General features: G+C 45.3%; 1 protein-coding gene across 1 annotated transcript in view; it reads right to left on the bottom strand.

Moving 5' to 3' along the window:
- Positions 1-11,672: 11,672 nt before the first annotated feature.
- LOC137383662 (complement C1q tumor necrosis factor-related protein 1-like) overlaps positions 11,673-16,174 on the bottom strand; it is a 35,682-nt gene continuing 31,180 nt past the window's right edge. The window contains exon 3 of the mRNA XM_068056819.1: positions 11,673-12,297. Within this exon, the coding sequence (XP_067912920.1) occupies positions 11,744-12,297 (554 nt within the window). The 3' untranslated portion in view covers positions 11,673-11,743. The remainder of the gene's footprint in view (positions 12,298-16,174) is intronic.

The following is a 16,174-nucleotide window of genomic DNA, read 5'->3' as shown; positions in this document are numbered from 1 at the left end:
TAGGGGTGCAGGTTCACTGTAGGTTGGGGTTTCCTCTCAACCTGACACATGTGAAAACTCCTGCAGTACTCCACCACATCTTTGTGGAGTTTTGGCCAGTCAAACTGCTGTCTTATGTGGGCTTTGGTCTTTCCTATACCGGCATGTACAGCCACTGTAGTCTCCTGGGCCCTTTTCAATATTTCTCTCCGGTATCTCTGCGGCACCACTAACTGGTGAACTACTGCCCACTCCTACTCTCAAGTCTGTGAGGAGGACTCCATTTCCACATCAGTACCTCATTCTTTAAATAGTAGCAATCAGGGACTCCCTCTGGTTCACTTTCAGACTGGGCAGTCTGTGCCAACTCTCACAATACTGGGTCGGCTTACTGAGCCTCCACTAGGGAAAATCCATTTAATTCATTCCCTGGGTCTCCTAACCTTCCAAAGAAAGTCTTGGACAGGCAGTTCTCATGGCCATCTGCCTGCAGTGCCAATGCAGTCTCCTCTGGGGGAGCTGGATTGATCATGGCCAGATCCATTACACATTCAGGGAAACTGCAGGGGTCCGTCTCCTGCCACTGTTCTGTCTCTCTGATCTCCTGCGGTCTTTCTTTCACTACTGGGTGGGGGGGGGCTACCACCTTTACCCCCTCCAGATTATTACCCAGGAGCAGGTCAACCCCATCCACAGGCAAACTAGGGACAATCCCTACGGTCACCGGTCCCGAAGCTAGGTCGCATTCCAGGTGCACCCGATGTACAGGTACAGGCATACACTGCCCTCCAATACCATTCACCGCCATTCTGTTGTTCACTGCACTCTCTGAGGGAAAGGTCAGGCCTTTTCCCAGTAAGAGGGATCTAGTGGCTCCTGTGTCCCTAAGAATCACTATGTGCTTGCTTGCCCCATTCGAGGGGTATGGGGTTACTTTCCCTTCAGACACAAAACCCTGATAACCTTCAGGAATCCAATTAGCTTTTCCTGCACTGGCCGTAGTAAGCTTCCTGGGTTGCACTCTTATTGCAGTTAAAGCCGCAGCTTGTTCTACTCTGCTTTCCATCAGGGTCCCGTCTTCACTAAGCAGGTGTGCCCTGATTAACCCTACCGGTTTTCCCTTTAGTTTCCAGCAATCAGCTTTTAGATGCCCTGCTTTATTACAATGGAAGCACAGGTTTCCGGGTCTCACTCTTGCTCACAGAACCATCCTTTTTTACTGGAGGGCGGCCCCCTGTGTCTCCTGCTTTCCTTTCTCTTCCAGGACTGTCTGGGCAGATATCACCTTCCCACCCTTTGTCATTTTCAGATTTGTGGGGATGATTAGGAAAGGTTCTCCCCTGGGAAACCGACTTATAAATTGAAGCAAACTCATCAGCCAGAAAGGCCTGCTTGCCGGGCTCTCTGGACCTGCTGCTCCTCTACATGGGATTTAATTGAGAATGGGAAAGAGTTTTTAAACAGAATTACTTCTCTGAGAGTCTCATAGCTGAGCAACACTTTAACAGCCCTCAGTCACTGGCCAAAAGCCATCTGCTTACTTCTTTCAAACTCCAGATAAATTTGATTAGCTTGCTTTTTGAGGGTTCTAAACTTTTGGCGATAGGCTTCGGGTACTAATTCATATGAACAAAGAACAAAGAACAAAGAACAGTACAGCACAGGAACAGGCCATCCGGCCCTCCAAGCCTGCACCAATCTTGATGCCTGTCTAAACTAAAACCTTCTACACTTCCGGGGTCCATATCCCTCTATTCCCATCCTATTCATGTATTTGTCAAGATGCCTCTTAAACGTCGCTATCGTACCTGCTTCCACCACCTCCCCCGGCAGCAAGTTCCAGGCACACACCACCCTCTGTGTAAAGAACTTGCCTCGCACATCCCCTCTAAACTTTGCCCCTCACACCGTAAATCTATGTCCCCTAGTAACTGACTCTTCCACCCTGGGAAAAAGCTTCTGACTATCCACTCTGTCCATGCCACTCATAACTTTGTAAACGTCTATCATGTCGCCCCTCCACCTCCGTCGTTCCAGTGAAAACAATCCGAGTTTATCCAACCTCTCCTCATAGCTGATACCCTCCAGACCAGGCAGCATCCTGGTAAACCTCTTCTGTACCCTTTCCAAAGCCTCCATGTCCTTCTGGTAGTGTGGCGACCAGAATTGTACACAATATTCCAAGTGTGGCCTAACTAAGGTTCTGTACAGCTGCAGCATGACTTGCCAATTTTTATACTCAATGCCCCGACCGATGAAGGCAAGCATGCCGTATGCCTTCTTGACTACCTTATCCACCTACGTTGCCACTTTCAGTGATCTGTGGACTTGTACTCCCAGATCTCTCTGCCTGTCAATACTCCTAAGGGTTCTGCCATTTACTGTATACTTCCCACTTGCATTAGACCTTCCAAAATGCATTACCTCATATTTGTCTGGATTAAACTCCATCTGCCATTTCTCCGCCCAAGTCTCCAATCGATCTATATCCTGCTGTATCCTCTGACAATCCTAATCACTATCCACAACTCCACCAACCTTTGTGTCATCCGCAAACTTACTAATCAGACCAGCTATATTTTCCTCCAAATCATTTATATATACTACAAACAGCAAAGGTCCCAGCTCTGATCCATGTGGGACACCACTAGTCACAGCCCTCCATTCAGAAAAGCACCCTTCCACTGCTACCCTCTGTCTTCTATGACTGAGCCAGTTCTGTATCCATCTTGCCAGCTCACCTCTGATCCCGTGTGACTTCACCTTTTGCACCAGTCTGCCATGAGGGACCTCGTCAATGGCTTTACTGAAGTCCATGTAGACAACATCCAGTGCCCTTCCTTCATCAATCATCTTCGTTACTTCCTCAAAAACTCGATCAAGTTAGTGAGACACGTCCTTCCCTTCACAAAACCATGCTGCCTCTTGCTAATAAGTCCACTTGTTTCCAAATGGGAGTAAATCCTGGCCCGAAGAATCCTCTCCAATAATTTCCCTATCACTGATGTAAGGCTCACCGGCCTGTAATTTCCTAGATTATCCTTGCTACCCTTGGGAAACAAAGGAACAACATTGGCTATTCTCCAGTCCTCTGGGACCTCACCTGTAGCCAATGAGGATATGCCCCGAGGATAGCATTTTAGATCAGTTCATAATTTGATGAACTCTCATCTGGCAACAAGGAACAAATCTCATGTGCTTTTCCAGTTAGCTTGCTTTGTAGTAAAAGAGACCAGGACTCAGCTGGCCATTTTAGCTGCCTTGCTAGTTTATCGAAAGACACAAAAAAAATTCTTCCACATCTCCCTCATTGAATTTTGGAATTAGTTGCGCGAGTTTTAGCAATTTTGTACCCAGCCCTGAATTATGCTCCTCCATATTGGCCATGCATTCACTGAGGTTACTCTGTTGCCCCTTAGTTAACTCAAGCCACTTCAGCTCTCTTTCTTTGGATTCTTTCTGGAAAATTATTTCTGTCTCTCTCTCCTCTCTCTCATTCCTTTTTCACTCTTTCTTTCTCTCTCTCTATTTTTTCATGTTCCTTCTGGAAGGCTCTCTCTTTCTCCCTCTTCTGCCTCTCTCTCCCTTTTTCCTCTCATTCAAATTTCCTTTGCTCCAATTTTTACTTTGCTAGCAGTACCCTGTCTGGGTCTGCTTCTAACACTGCCTCTGCTTCTGCAGATTCAAAGGAAAAATGGTAGGCCACTAGCCTTAGAAGTTCAGACTTCCTAGCCTTGCCACGTACAGTGATCCCACACAGCTCAGTCATTTTTCTCAACTCCTCCATCGACAGTGCTTTTAACTTATCCCAAGTTGCTTCACCCTGGCTTGGAGAGCTGCTAGTTTCAGTTGCAGACATGTTAGTGTTCAATCACACACAACCACAAGAAAACCTGTATTAATCTTGCTCTTTATTGATTGGGAACAATTTGACTTCCCACTTCCAATTTCTCTCATTTATCTGTGGGTAAAATCCCGGGCTCTAGCACCCAAATTTCTGTTACGACCAGGTGAGAAAGGTGTCTAGGGGTTCCTTTCAGCCTTCAACTGGCCTTAATCTAACAGGATTTAATTTTTTAACACGCCGTATTTTGAGTTCCCCCTGGGTTACTCCTTGTTCACCGCTTTCCAATTATAAGGCAAAGAAATGAGCACAAACAGGCTTTCTTAGGCTTAAAGAAGGAAAGTGACATTTATTAAACTTAAACTCTAATTTGGTTAACGCCTATGGATACACGCCACACCCGATGCTAGCATGCATACGCAATACGCACATGCAAATAGAGACAGAAAAGAGCAGAAGAAAAATAAAGTGGAGAGATTTGAGGCAATATCTGCAGAGTTTCTTATTACTGTGCTTTGAGCTCACTGTAGAGCCTTTTTGTAGGTAATTCTTGCTTTTTATTGGGGTCCAGTATTTTTCTTAATCCTTGTTCACTGTAGGAGACTTTTCTCTCTTGGAGTTCATGTATCTTCAGTGGGTTTCAGTTCTGTGAGAAAGAGGTGGAAGCAGACAGGAGAGGCTGTGGCAAGCCAGCCACGAGAGGTCTTTTCAGTCCAGGAGCAAACAACTTTCTGCCAGTTCAAAACACTGTGGCAAGTTCAAATTCAAAAACTCAGGTTGCCCAGCAGGTTAGTCATGTGACTAGTGGGTGTGACCATGTCCGTTTGTGTATTCGGCCATCTTAGCAGTCAACCTGGAATGCGAGGTGCTCCACCCTCAACTTCTGGTAATCAAAAGTCCATTGTGGATTAAATTGGAGCAGGGAGTAGCCCCTTTGTCTTTTCCAAGTACTGTCAGTTAATAATATGCAAAAATATCCTTCCAGCCAGGGCTTGGCAACCCCTTGTAATAGGCCTTCCTTTCTTCTCAGCAACATTTTTAAAATTTAAAGTCCATGTGGCAAAATTAATGTGCCTCATTCCCGACAGGTGGGGGCCTGCATGACCATTATAAAAATCTCAGGACTCAATAGGTGAGAACATATAGTTCAGTCATAGTCGCTAAGGTATGGATTTTAGATATTTAAGCTTCAATTCTAGTACATTCTGAATGAAACAATGTCTTAATGATACTGGAACTAGTGACAATTGTCCATCATCTCAGATAAAAAGAGCAACAATGCAGATTGCATATACCATACACTGAAGTAGCACATACCGCATGTGATGTAGAGCTCCCATATTATACTTGTGTGCTCCACATGCAAGGCATGTCTCTTTACATGCTTATACTGTTGTGTCTTAAGATTCAATGTGATTTGTGAAGCCAATACAGTTTATAACTTTAGGCTACTACAGAGATATTTGATTGTACTGTAGGAAATACATGAGTACAAGGACTAGTCTGCCTATTGTACAGTGCCAGAGCACATTACTCTCAAGTTTATTGCTCATATAACTATCAGTACAAAAGGTCCAGGTTAACAAATCCCACAGAACCATCATCACAAACTTGGGCTCAGTGTCAATTTTGGTCTGATTACACTCCTGTGAAGTGCCTTTGGAATGTTTTGCTACCTTAGAGGCGGTTTATAAATGCAGTTTGTTGTTGTTTGAATGGGTTTGCCTTAAAATGCTGATTTGTTGTTTTATCTGTTTTAATCAGACTCAAATACAATGACTAATGTGTTGAAAAAGAACTGATCCTCCCTGTTGTCCAATTTGGCTTAATAAATATGAATTCCTTCATTTAATGGCATGAACCTTAATCGAGCAACAGAGTAAATTGCATGATAATCTGGACACCTCATTTACTCCCGGTATTTCTTATTAGGGAGCTTAATACAATATATGCCTTCGCTATTTACACAAAATATCGCACTTCCAATTGATCCTCAACAGTTTATTTTTATGTTTTACCAAAGACCAGTGTCCTCACTGATACAATAATAATCACATTCCTTGTTAACTTAACCCTTACTGTGCTGAGGATAGGTTTACTCACCTGAGCCTACTATTACTCTGAGGGTTGCCAATGAGTATCCTCACTCATTGGCAGTCCTTCCTATACTGGAACATTTATGCATGTCAAAGAATGATTCAGTCATGTCTATAACACTTGATAAAGTACTGCACATTAGACTTGTTAGCAAAATTGAAGCCTATAGGATTAAAGAGGTAGTGTCGGCATGGATATGAAATTGAGTAAGGAACAGAAAGCAGATAGCCGTAGTGAAGGGTCATTTTGCAGACTGGAGAAAAGTGTGCAGTGGTGTTCCCCAGAGGTCAGCCTTTGGACTACTGCTGTTCTGGATATATATTAATGACCTCGACTTGGTTATACAGGGAATAATACAGGGCTGTATCATTCCATAATTCCATGAGAACAAACCAAAAGGACCTAAAGTGTCGAGGCTTTTTCGAAGAAAAATGCAACCAAAATGAAACATGGAAGCAGGGAGCAGAGAAATAAATTACGTAAAAGGAATTCACGTTACTTTTTGGTGAACTAAAGAAAGAAAGAACTTGTATTTATATAGTGTCTTTCACAACCTCAGGTTGCCCCCGAAGTGCTTCACAGTCAGTGAAGTACCTTTGAAGTGTAGTCACAATTGTAATGTAGGAAACATGGCAGCCAATTTGCACAAGCAAGCTCCCACAAACAGCAATGAAATAAATGATGGGCTTTAGGTGTTAATTGAGGGATAAATGTTGTCCAGGACACTGGGGAAAACACCCCTGCTGTTCTTCGAGATAATGCTGTATGAGTATTTAGGCCCACCTCAGAGGGCAGTCAAGGCCTCAGGTTAACGGGTTACGCTTTGTGGAAAGAAAAATCAAAGTTAAAAAATAAAATTAGGGCAGACAGTAAATGGGAATGAAGGGAAAATTTGGAGAAAAGAAAGACAGAGGAAGAATTAAAAGTGCTCACATTCTTGGTTTTAATTGAACTTGCCTTGAAATGCTTATCCTGTTGTACAGAATTAATAATACAATAGCAAAACAGCTTCTGAGATCTGAGTAGCTTTGTTACCGAAGTACTTGTGTTTATCAAAGTGCCACATTAAAAACACATAAAAATGGAAGGCCAGAGAGACTGAAATTCCCCTGGAGCTACTAAGAGGCTACTGACAGGAAAAATAGAAAAGCACACGATGTCCTCTTTCTCTTAGAAAAAGTAACACGTATACAGGATTATAAATATGTGTCATAAGAGATAATGAGTTGAGACTGATCCATCACTTCAATGGACAGTTACTTAATTGTGTGATTTTATAATTATATAGAAGTGTCCGGTGACATTGCCATTAATTGATGATAACTACTGGAACCGAGCTTGAGGTCATCCTAAGCTCTGTTGCCCATAGCCTAACTGGCACCAAATCCCATTCAACCATCAGCCCTGTGCTCACTCACCTACATTGACTCCTGGTCTAGAAGCACCTCAATTTTAAATTCTCATCCTTGTTGTCAAATCCCTCCAACTCTGTAATTTCCTCCAGCCCTACAACCCTCCAAGATCTCTGTTCCTCCAATGCTGGCCTCATGAGCATCCCCAATTTTAATCGTTCCACTATGCCATGCCTTTAGCTGTCTAGGACCTAAGCTCTGGAATTCCCTCCCTAAACCACTTTGCCTCTCTACCTCTCTTTCCTCTTTTAAAAAGCCCCTAAAACCTTCCTTTTTGACCAAGCTTTTGGTCATCTGACCTACTATCTCCTTGTCTGGTTCAGTGTCATATTGGGCTGAATTTTACCAGCCCTCCGACGTCGGGAGTCGTGGCAGGGGGCCCAGAATATTCCAGCGGGAGAGGCCCGCCACGACCCCTGACACCGGGTATGCCCCACCCCATTTTACCAGTGGTGGTGGGACCTCAAAGCAGCCTCCCCGCCGCTTGGCAGCAGAACCCCAATTTAAATATGCTAAGCACTACTTACCTTGCCTGATTATGCATCCCGCTGCTCATCGCTCCTCAGATCCGTATTTTTCGTTGAACAGGTAGCTGTCACGTGCCATCCCGTTCACAAATGAGAGAAGCCCGCGGGACAGCAGAAGAGGGAGAAATCGGAGACAGTGCAGGCAAGTCTTTGTATAGCAGAGTCTCTACTCTGCATACTGGAAGGGAGGTGGGAGGGGGAATGGGATTACCGGGGGCATAGCTCTGCAAGCATGAAGAGAGGTATTGCATGCCCTCCCTCCATAAAGGGAGGCTGCTCTGCGTTGTTTGTTTGTGTGAGTGAGGGAGCAATGGCACTCCAGTCACCCTGTGAGTGAGGAGGCTGCCAGAAACGGTAGGTCTGTAAAGGTTACTTGACTGGTGGGGCAATCGATGCAGCTGGAAGAATCTTGATGTAGTCATGCTGTACCACTCTTAGTGGGAGCTAAAACGGGCAATGCTATGCCACGCCACATAGTTGATGCATGAAAGCATCTGATGTAACAGTCAACAACAATGGCTGCCCTGTTAGGAACAACTTTATTTGGCACATGGAGATGGGTAGGGTTCAACCTATATTGTCTGATCTGTTTCTCGTGAGGATCCATATGCACCGCAGGCAAAATCAGCAGGCCAGTGCAGCCCACATAGAGGCCCCTGGTCAAGAGCAGCAGCAGCCCCCAAGGAGAGTTCGCCACTACAGATCGCCATGCATCTACAGGTCCCACATGACATACCTGTAGATGTCTGAGCACCAGTGCCAGAGGTGACTGCGGATGTCAAGAGAGGCAGTGACACATCTCTGTGCCCTGCTCAACAATGACCTGCGGTCCTTGGGCTTCGGTGGACATCCTATTCCCGTGGCCCTCATAGTGACAGTGGCTCCTAACTTTTATGCCTCTGCATCATTTCAGGGGCCCACCGTAGATCTTTATGGGGTCACTCAGTCAGCAGTGCACCACTGCATCAGGGAGGTCACCGATGCCCTGTACCGAGTGCCGGTGACTATGTTCTCTTCACGACGGACCCTGGGAGCCAGGCCCAGAGGGCCATCGGTTTCGGCTGTATCACGGGATTCCCACAGGTGCAAGGGGTCATAGACTGCACCCATGTGGCCATCAAGGCTTCTGCCAGGTGACCAGCTGCATAAGTAAACCACAAGGGCCTCCACTCACTCAATGTACAGTTAGTATGTGATCACCGCAAGTGCTTTATGCAAATCTGTGCCCGCTTTCCAGGCAACTGCCATGATGTTTTCATCCTGCGCCAGTCCCAGCTGGCACTGCTGTACACTGAACTGGCTCAGATGGAGAGGTGGCTTCTTGGAGACAAGGGCTACCCCTTGCAGACATGGCTTCTGACACCAATGAGACACCCCATCACTGGTGCAGAATAGAGATACAAGGCCAGCCATAGAGCCATCATTGAGCAGGCGATCGGCATGCTGAAAATGTGCTTCTGCTGCCTACATAGATCGGGTGGTGCCCTGTAGTCCAAGCTGGAAATGGTAGTTCGTATCGTTGCTGTTTGCTGTGCTCTGCACAACTACGCACTCGATGGGGGAAGGCATTGCAGGATGAGGACAGACGTGAACAGGATTGCTCCTCGGATCATGAGGATGCTGAGGACTTGCTGCAGGAAAGGCGCATGGGAGGACAGAGGGCATCCAGATGCTGCATGCAGGGCGAGCAGCAAGCAAGGGATGCACGGCAACACCTTATTGATCAAAGGTCCTCCACGCCATAGGAACCACCATTGTTCACCTGCTGTGCTGCAGTCCACATCTGCAACAATTACTGGCAGCAGCAGACTGAGCCAATGTCCATGTTACTGCATCTGTGGGGACGCACATGAGTAATACTGGCATGGCAATGTTGTTATTCCATATATTGGCAGTTCTGAAAGGCCAATGATGTAATGGGAGGAGACATGATCGGTACATGCTGGCACATTTCATTACACAGTAAAAGTAACGCACGTGTACGGTGCTTCTGGAAACGCTTGCGGGTGCTCCTTCACGGTGCCACTTCTGCGCTAGCAGCCGGACTGGAGAAAGGCTGCTGATCAGATTTCCCTTTGGCTGTGGATGACTTTGGAGGTTGTACTTTGTGCGCACGAGGCCTGGAGGGCCCCAGCTGGCTGGGGGAATGATCGATCATCCTCTTCCGGCATTGGACCCTTTGACGCCGGATGATCCCATGGCTACTTACTTCCTCTGCCACCTCCAGCCAGGCTGCCTTGGTCAGACGGGAAGGCCTCTTCTTACCATCGCTGGGGTAAAGGACCTCCCGCCTTGCCCGCACAGCCTGAAGGAGAGTGAGCAGGGAGGATCGCTGAACCCTGGGGCCACTCTCGAGCACCCCTCTGCCATCTTAGGTTTTCAATCTGGTCCTTTAAATGCAAAGATGATTCCACAGTGTAACTGCTCTAACTCCTGGCTTCAAGATTTTTCTTGCACATGTTTGAAAGCTAATGTAGGACTAGTGAGGAAATCTGTGCTGCTGTCCTGGTTTTTCATCTATAACAGATCGACACATGTTCATGTACACTTTGTTTCTGCAGCAGCTGATCATAATTATTGTTGTAATATTTCTGGTTTGCAATGCAGCTAGAACATAAACATATTTTCCTGGTTCTTTAAGAAGTACTTTTAATTCCAGTTACATGTCTTTTCGCATAATAGTTAGCAGAGAAATGAATACAGATTTCAAATGCATATTCGTCTGGGGTTTTTTACAGTCAGGTAATTAAAAGCCCATAGTATGTAGATATTCTTAACTTATGCTTTTATTTCTGATAGTGTATTTTCCATCTATGATACAATTCAGTCTCATGTTCTGGTATATGCAAAATTAAGATTATTCACCCAGGTGCAGCACACCTACAAGAAGGAATGTTACACTTGAGTGGAAGAAGAGGATCTCAACTGCACAGGGCACTGGGACAAAGTAGAGTAAGTATGTGGCAGCAAAGCAGAAAGTGCTCAGGAACCTCAGCAGGACAGGCAGCATCTATGGAGAGGGAAACAGAGATAACGTTTCAGGTCAATGACCTTTCGTCAGAATTAAGATTCTGAGAACAGCCTGAACTCAGTCAGCTTCAAAATGATGGGCAGGGAAAATTAGAGTTAGGCTGATCAGAATTAAAAATCAGGAAGCATGTTTATGCACAAAGGGTAGTGGAAATCTGGAACTCTCTCCCCCAAAAGACTGTGGATTCTGGAGGCTCAGTTGAAATGTTCAAGACTGAGATTTACAGATTTTTATTATAAAAAGGTTTTGAGGGATAGTGATCAAAGGCAAGTAAACGAGTTGAGGTACAAATCATAGGAACATAGGAACAGGCGTAGACCATTCAGCCCCTTGAGCCTGTTCCACCATTCAATTAGATCATGGCTGATCTGTTTCTTAACTCCATCTACCCACCTTGTTTTCGCACCCCTTAATAGCCTTGCCTAACAAAGATCTATCACTCAGTTCTGAAATTTCCTGTTGACCTCTAATGTCCTTTAGGGAAGGAAATCTGCCATCTATACCTGGTCTGGCCTACAGACTCCAGACCCACACCAATGTGGTTGGCTCTTAAATTCCCTCTGAAGTGGCCTAGCAAGCCACTCGGTTCAAGGGCAATTAGGGATGGGCAATAAATACTGGCCTAGCCAGTGACACCCACATCCCATGAATGGATGAAAAAAAAGTTTCTCTGTATCTACCCTATCAACTCCTTTCGTCATCTTAAACACCTCTGTTAGATCACCCCTTAATCTTCCACACTCAAGGGAATACAGCCTAGTTTATACAATCTGTCCTCACAATGTAATCCTTTTAGCCACAATCTAACTAGAATGGTGGAATGGGCTTATGCTGTGCATGGCCTACTCTCCTCCTAATCTGACTCTGCAGCCGCCTTGATTAAATAGCCATTGAATGTAATGTAGACATCGCCCTCGCCGCTGTAAATGGCGTTTTCCCTGTTCTCCTGGTAAAGACGCACCCAGACCTCATCTTTCTCGTGTAGTTCCAGCATAACGCTCTGACTCTGCATGATGCTGCGGTTGCTGGGCTGGGCATACAGGATCACCACCTCCTCACCATTGTGCATGAGGTGAAGATGCGTTTCCTTAAAGTTCCAGGTGTGCACGTTGAGGTTAAAGAAGTAGACCCCTGGGACATAGCAGTAGAACTTGCCAGTGAACATGTTGAAGTGGTGGTAGAGGTTGACGAACTCGGTATCGAAAATCAGCTGCATTTGGAGCTCTTTGCTCTGGACCCCTTTCTTGCGGCCAACTGAGAATGCTGCATAAAGCTGTTTGCAGTTGTGCCCTGGAATGCCTGCTTGTCCTTTGTCCCCCTTGGGTCCAGTAATGCCAATGGAACCATTGGGTCCTGCTTTGCCTATTTTTCCTGACATTCCTCTCTCCCCTTTCTCTCCTTTTGAACCTATAGAGAGACAAATAATCAATGCATTTTTTTGTAACACATTTTTTCGGAGGTGTGACTATTACATAGAATTACATTGAACTTACAGTACAGGATCAGGCCAACTGGTTTATATTGGTGTTTATGCTCCACACAAGCCTTCTGTACCATACTTCGTTGAACCCTATCATCATATCAGCCACATCTTTACATTATTTTTACACGATTGCACGAAGTCTGCCACACGTCTGAAGCATCTCATGGAGCAGCAGCTAGTGAATGTTGTACTGTGATAATCTTGTCTCTAGTTTGCTTTTGCTATTTGTTTTCTGTCTCTTATTAGAAGTTCTGAAATCCTTGTTTCATAGGCATCGCTCATGTCTCTAAGTCAGAAGATTGTGGGTTTAAAGCTCACTTCAACCCTTAAGCACACACTCTAGGTTGACACTTTCATGCCGCACTGTGGGAGTGCTGGCTTGTCAAAGATGAAATATTAAGCCAAGGCCCCATCTGCCTCCTCAGGTGGTTTTAAGAAATTCCATCGAACTATTTGAAGAAGTGCAGGTGTGTCCTGGCTAACATTTATCCTTCAACCAACAGCACCAATACAGATGGTCTAGCCATTTTTCTCATAGCTGTGTGGAACCTTGCTGTGTGCAAATTGGCTTTTGTCTAAATAAAAAATGTGACTACACTTCAAAAGTACTTCATTGACGATGACGCATTTTGAGACATCGTGAGGACATGAAAGGCACTATATAAATGCAAATCATTCTTTAGGTTGTTTAAGCGAATCTCATGGTTTTGTTCATCATATAGGATGTAAATGTTACACTGTTATCTACTGCATTCAGTAATGCTTTGCAGCAGATTGGCACATGAAGTTAAAATGTTAAATTACTCAAAAGGACTTTCTTCTGCTTCGCATTTTCATTTTGTCGCTTTTCTGCAAAGTCCCATCCTAACCCTTTACAAAATCTTTGCTCAGAACAAATTTTCTCAGTTCTTGTGTTTTGAGTTTGCTTCAGAATTTTGAAGAGTTGGGGCGGAAGTGATATCAATCGGGGAATCTATTGCTGCATTGAACAAATGTCGTCCTCTTGAGGTGTCTCAACACATTTTTAGGTCCAAAGGTGTTGTCAAGGAGATGTATCACAGTGACAACTTTTGGGTTTCCTTACCCACAGATGCCACTGGGAGCTGACTGGCAGGACCAACGCTCAGAAACTTCTCAACATCCTATCCTTTCAATATTAGCAAAGAAACAACAGACAGAAACAGATCCCCACAGAGACCATCATTTTATTAGAGAAGATAAAGATAAGGAACTCTGCATTCAACAATAATGCTGAGATGTGGCTCAATGGCAGTGCTTACACTGTGAATCAGAAAGTCATGGGTTCATGTTACACTCCAGACATTTGAACACAAAGTCTAGGCTGACACTAGCGCAGTACTAATGGAGTGCTGCACTGACACAGAGATTCTGTCTTTTGAACCAGGCATTAAACTGAGGTCCTATCTGCCCTCTCAGGTAGATGTGAAAGATCCCATGCCACCTTTTTGAAGAAGAGCAGGGAGGTTATCCGCGGTGAATTATCCCCTGTGAATTATCCCCTGTGAGTTATCCCCGGTGAGTTTTCCTCAGTGAGTTATCCGCAGTGTCCTGGGCATTATTTATACCTCAACCCCCATCACAAAAAATCAGGTTATCTGGTTATTACCACATTGCTGTTTGTGGGAGTTTGCTGTGTGCAAACTGACTGCTGAGTTTCCTACATTACAACAATGACTACATTTCAAAAGTACTTCATTGGCTGTAATGTGCTTTGGGACGTCCTGATATCATGAAAGGCACCATAGTAATGCAAGTATTTCTTTCTTAATAAATGAACATGATGATGTGTAGGTGGGATCAGCAGACTAAAAGTAACTGCTGAAAAGTTAAGAGATAAACTGATTTTGACTTTGTGCAGTAGTGTAAAATAGGTGACAATGAATTGGCAGCTTGTTTTACATCTCAGCTCATCTTCATTTCCAATGACATCAAAGAACAACTTGTATCTCTCCTGTAGCTTGTCACATCCCCGGAACATTACAACCAATGGATTGAAGCATTAGTCCCAAAATGCTTTAAAGCCCCTGAAGCACTTTTGAAGTGTAATCACTGCAATGATGGAAATGCAGCAGCCAATTTTGTGCAAAGCAAGCTCCCACAAACATGTGACCAGATAACTTGTTGAGAAATAAATATTGGCCAGGACACTGGGAAGAACTCTCTACTCTTCTTCAGAGAGAGCTATGCGATCATTTATGTCCACCTGACAGGGCAGTTGGAGCCTCAGTTTAACATCTTATTTAAAGACATCACCTCTGACAGTGCTGTACTCCCTCAGTACTGCACCAAAGTGTCAGCCTAGATTATGTGCTGAAATCTCTGGAATAGGGTGTGAACCCAACACCGTCACTTGTTCTCATCCACGTAACCACCAGCTCAGATACTGGCACTATGCGTACTTTAAAGGATAGCATAGAGGCAGGATCTGTACATGGTGAGACACTGAGCTCAAGTGGCCTGCAGCTAGTGCAGGGGACAAAGGCACAACTCAGTGCAGGGCGAGTTCGCTCACAGATTCTGCTGCAGAGGACTCGGATGATGACTTTGATGGGGAAGGCTGTAGAAGAAGATAGATGGGTATGCAAAGGTATGCCTGGTGCATTGGCAGAAAGCCTGGGTTCAATGTCAAAGAGCATGAAGGAGACCTGCACTAACCTTGTCACAGGGCTTTGTGCAGAGCTTGCAGCTTATCCTTTCCAGAATAGAAATGGTGACCAACTCCATTAGCACACTTTCAGACTCAGCCAAGATGCAGTGTCTGATAGCCGACATCTCAGCTTCCATTGCAGTGTAAGTAGAAGCCACCCTACATCTGAATGCTGCAATAAAAGCTCAGACTGAAGTCATGCAAGGTCAGCTTGCCACGCAAGCTCAGACGGCTGCCATTGTGGCAGCACATATCAGTGTTCAAAGGGGTTTGCAGGCTCTCACAACAGTCCAGCAATCTTTCCTCCTAGAGATTACTAGAATTGCTGAGATGCTGCCCTGGGGGATTGGCAGTGGCTCCATCGAGCACAAACCTGATGTCCCGTCTCAGGTTGACAGCATTCATGCTCCCACCACAGACACTTCGCCAGTGTTCTTGCTGTTGGCTGGTAGCCAGCCAGCCTAGTCTGCTGCTGCCCATTCCAAGATGATGCAGTCTGAAGCACCTCCTAGGCCCAGAGCTGCTCAATGGCATCCTGCAAGGCCATCTGCAGTCTTCTCCACTGAAATTCCGTGGCCTTCCACCAGCCATGCTGCAGCCACTGGGGTAGCACTGTGTAGGAGAACTAAGACAGGCGAAGGCACACGGAAGACTGGCGTTAGGGGAATGCACAAGGGTGATTAGTTGACGTTTGTTTGCGATATGGCATGGTTTGATTTATAATTTAGTGTTGCAATCTTTCTTTTGATTGGCTTTTATTTTTGCATTGTGACCAAGCGGACGATATGATGGTCAGTGACAGAGGGAAGGCAAGGTGTGGGATTCTTGGTGAATGGGGAATTGAGGTTGCGGTTACTGCTATTGCACTCAGATAATTCATCCACAAACAGCACAGGCAGAAAGGGGTTATCTAGGTTGCCTCCTCCCTTTCTCCTCCTCCTGCTCACCCTCCTGCTGCTCAGCTGCTCGCCGTTTACCTGGTGGCAAGGGCTATGCCCTCGTGATGATGAGGTTATGCAACATGCAGCAAACCACCATGAATCTTGACACACACTCTGTCAAATACAGCAGGGGTCCTCCAGAGTGGTTCAGTCCGAGCAGGCAAAGTTTCAGCATGCCAATGGTCTGACCTA

This window comes from Heterodontus francisci, chromosome 24, assembly GCF_036365525.1.
Source record: "Heterodontus francisci isolate sHetFra1 chromosome 24, sHetFra1.hap1, whole genome shotgun sequence".
In the NCBI taxonomy this organism is placed as follows: Eukaryota; Metazoa; Chordata; class Chondrichthyes; order Heterodontiformes; family Heterodontidae; genus Heterodontus; species Heterodontus francisci.
The sequence above is the reverse complement of the archived record's forward strand: the minus strand, read 5'-3'. Positions and strand labels throughout refer to the sequence as shown.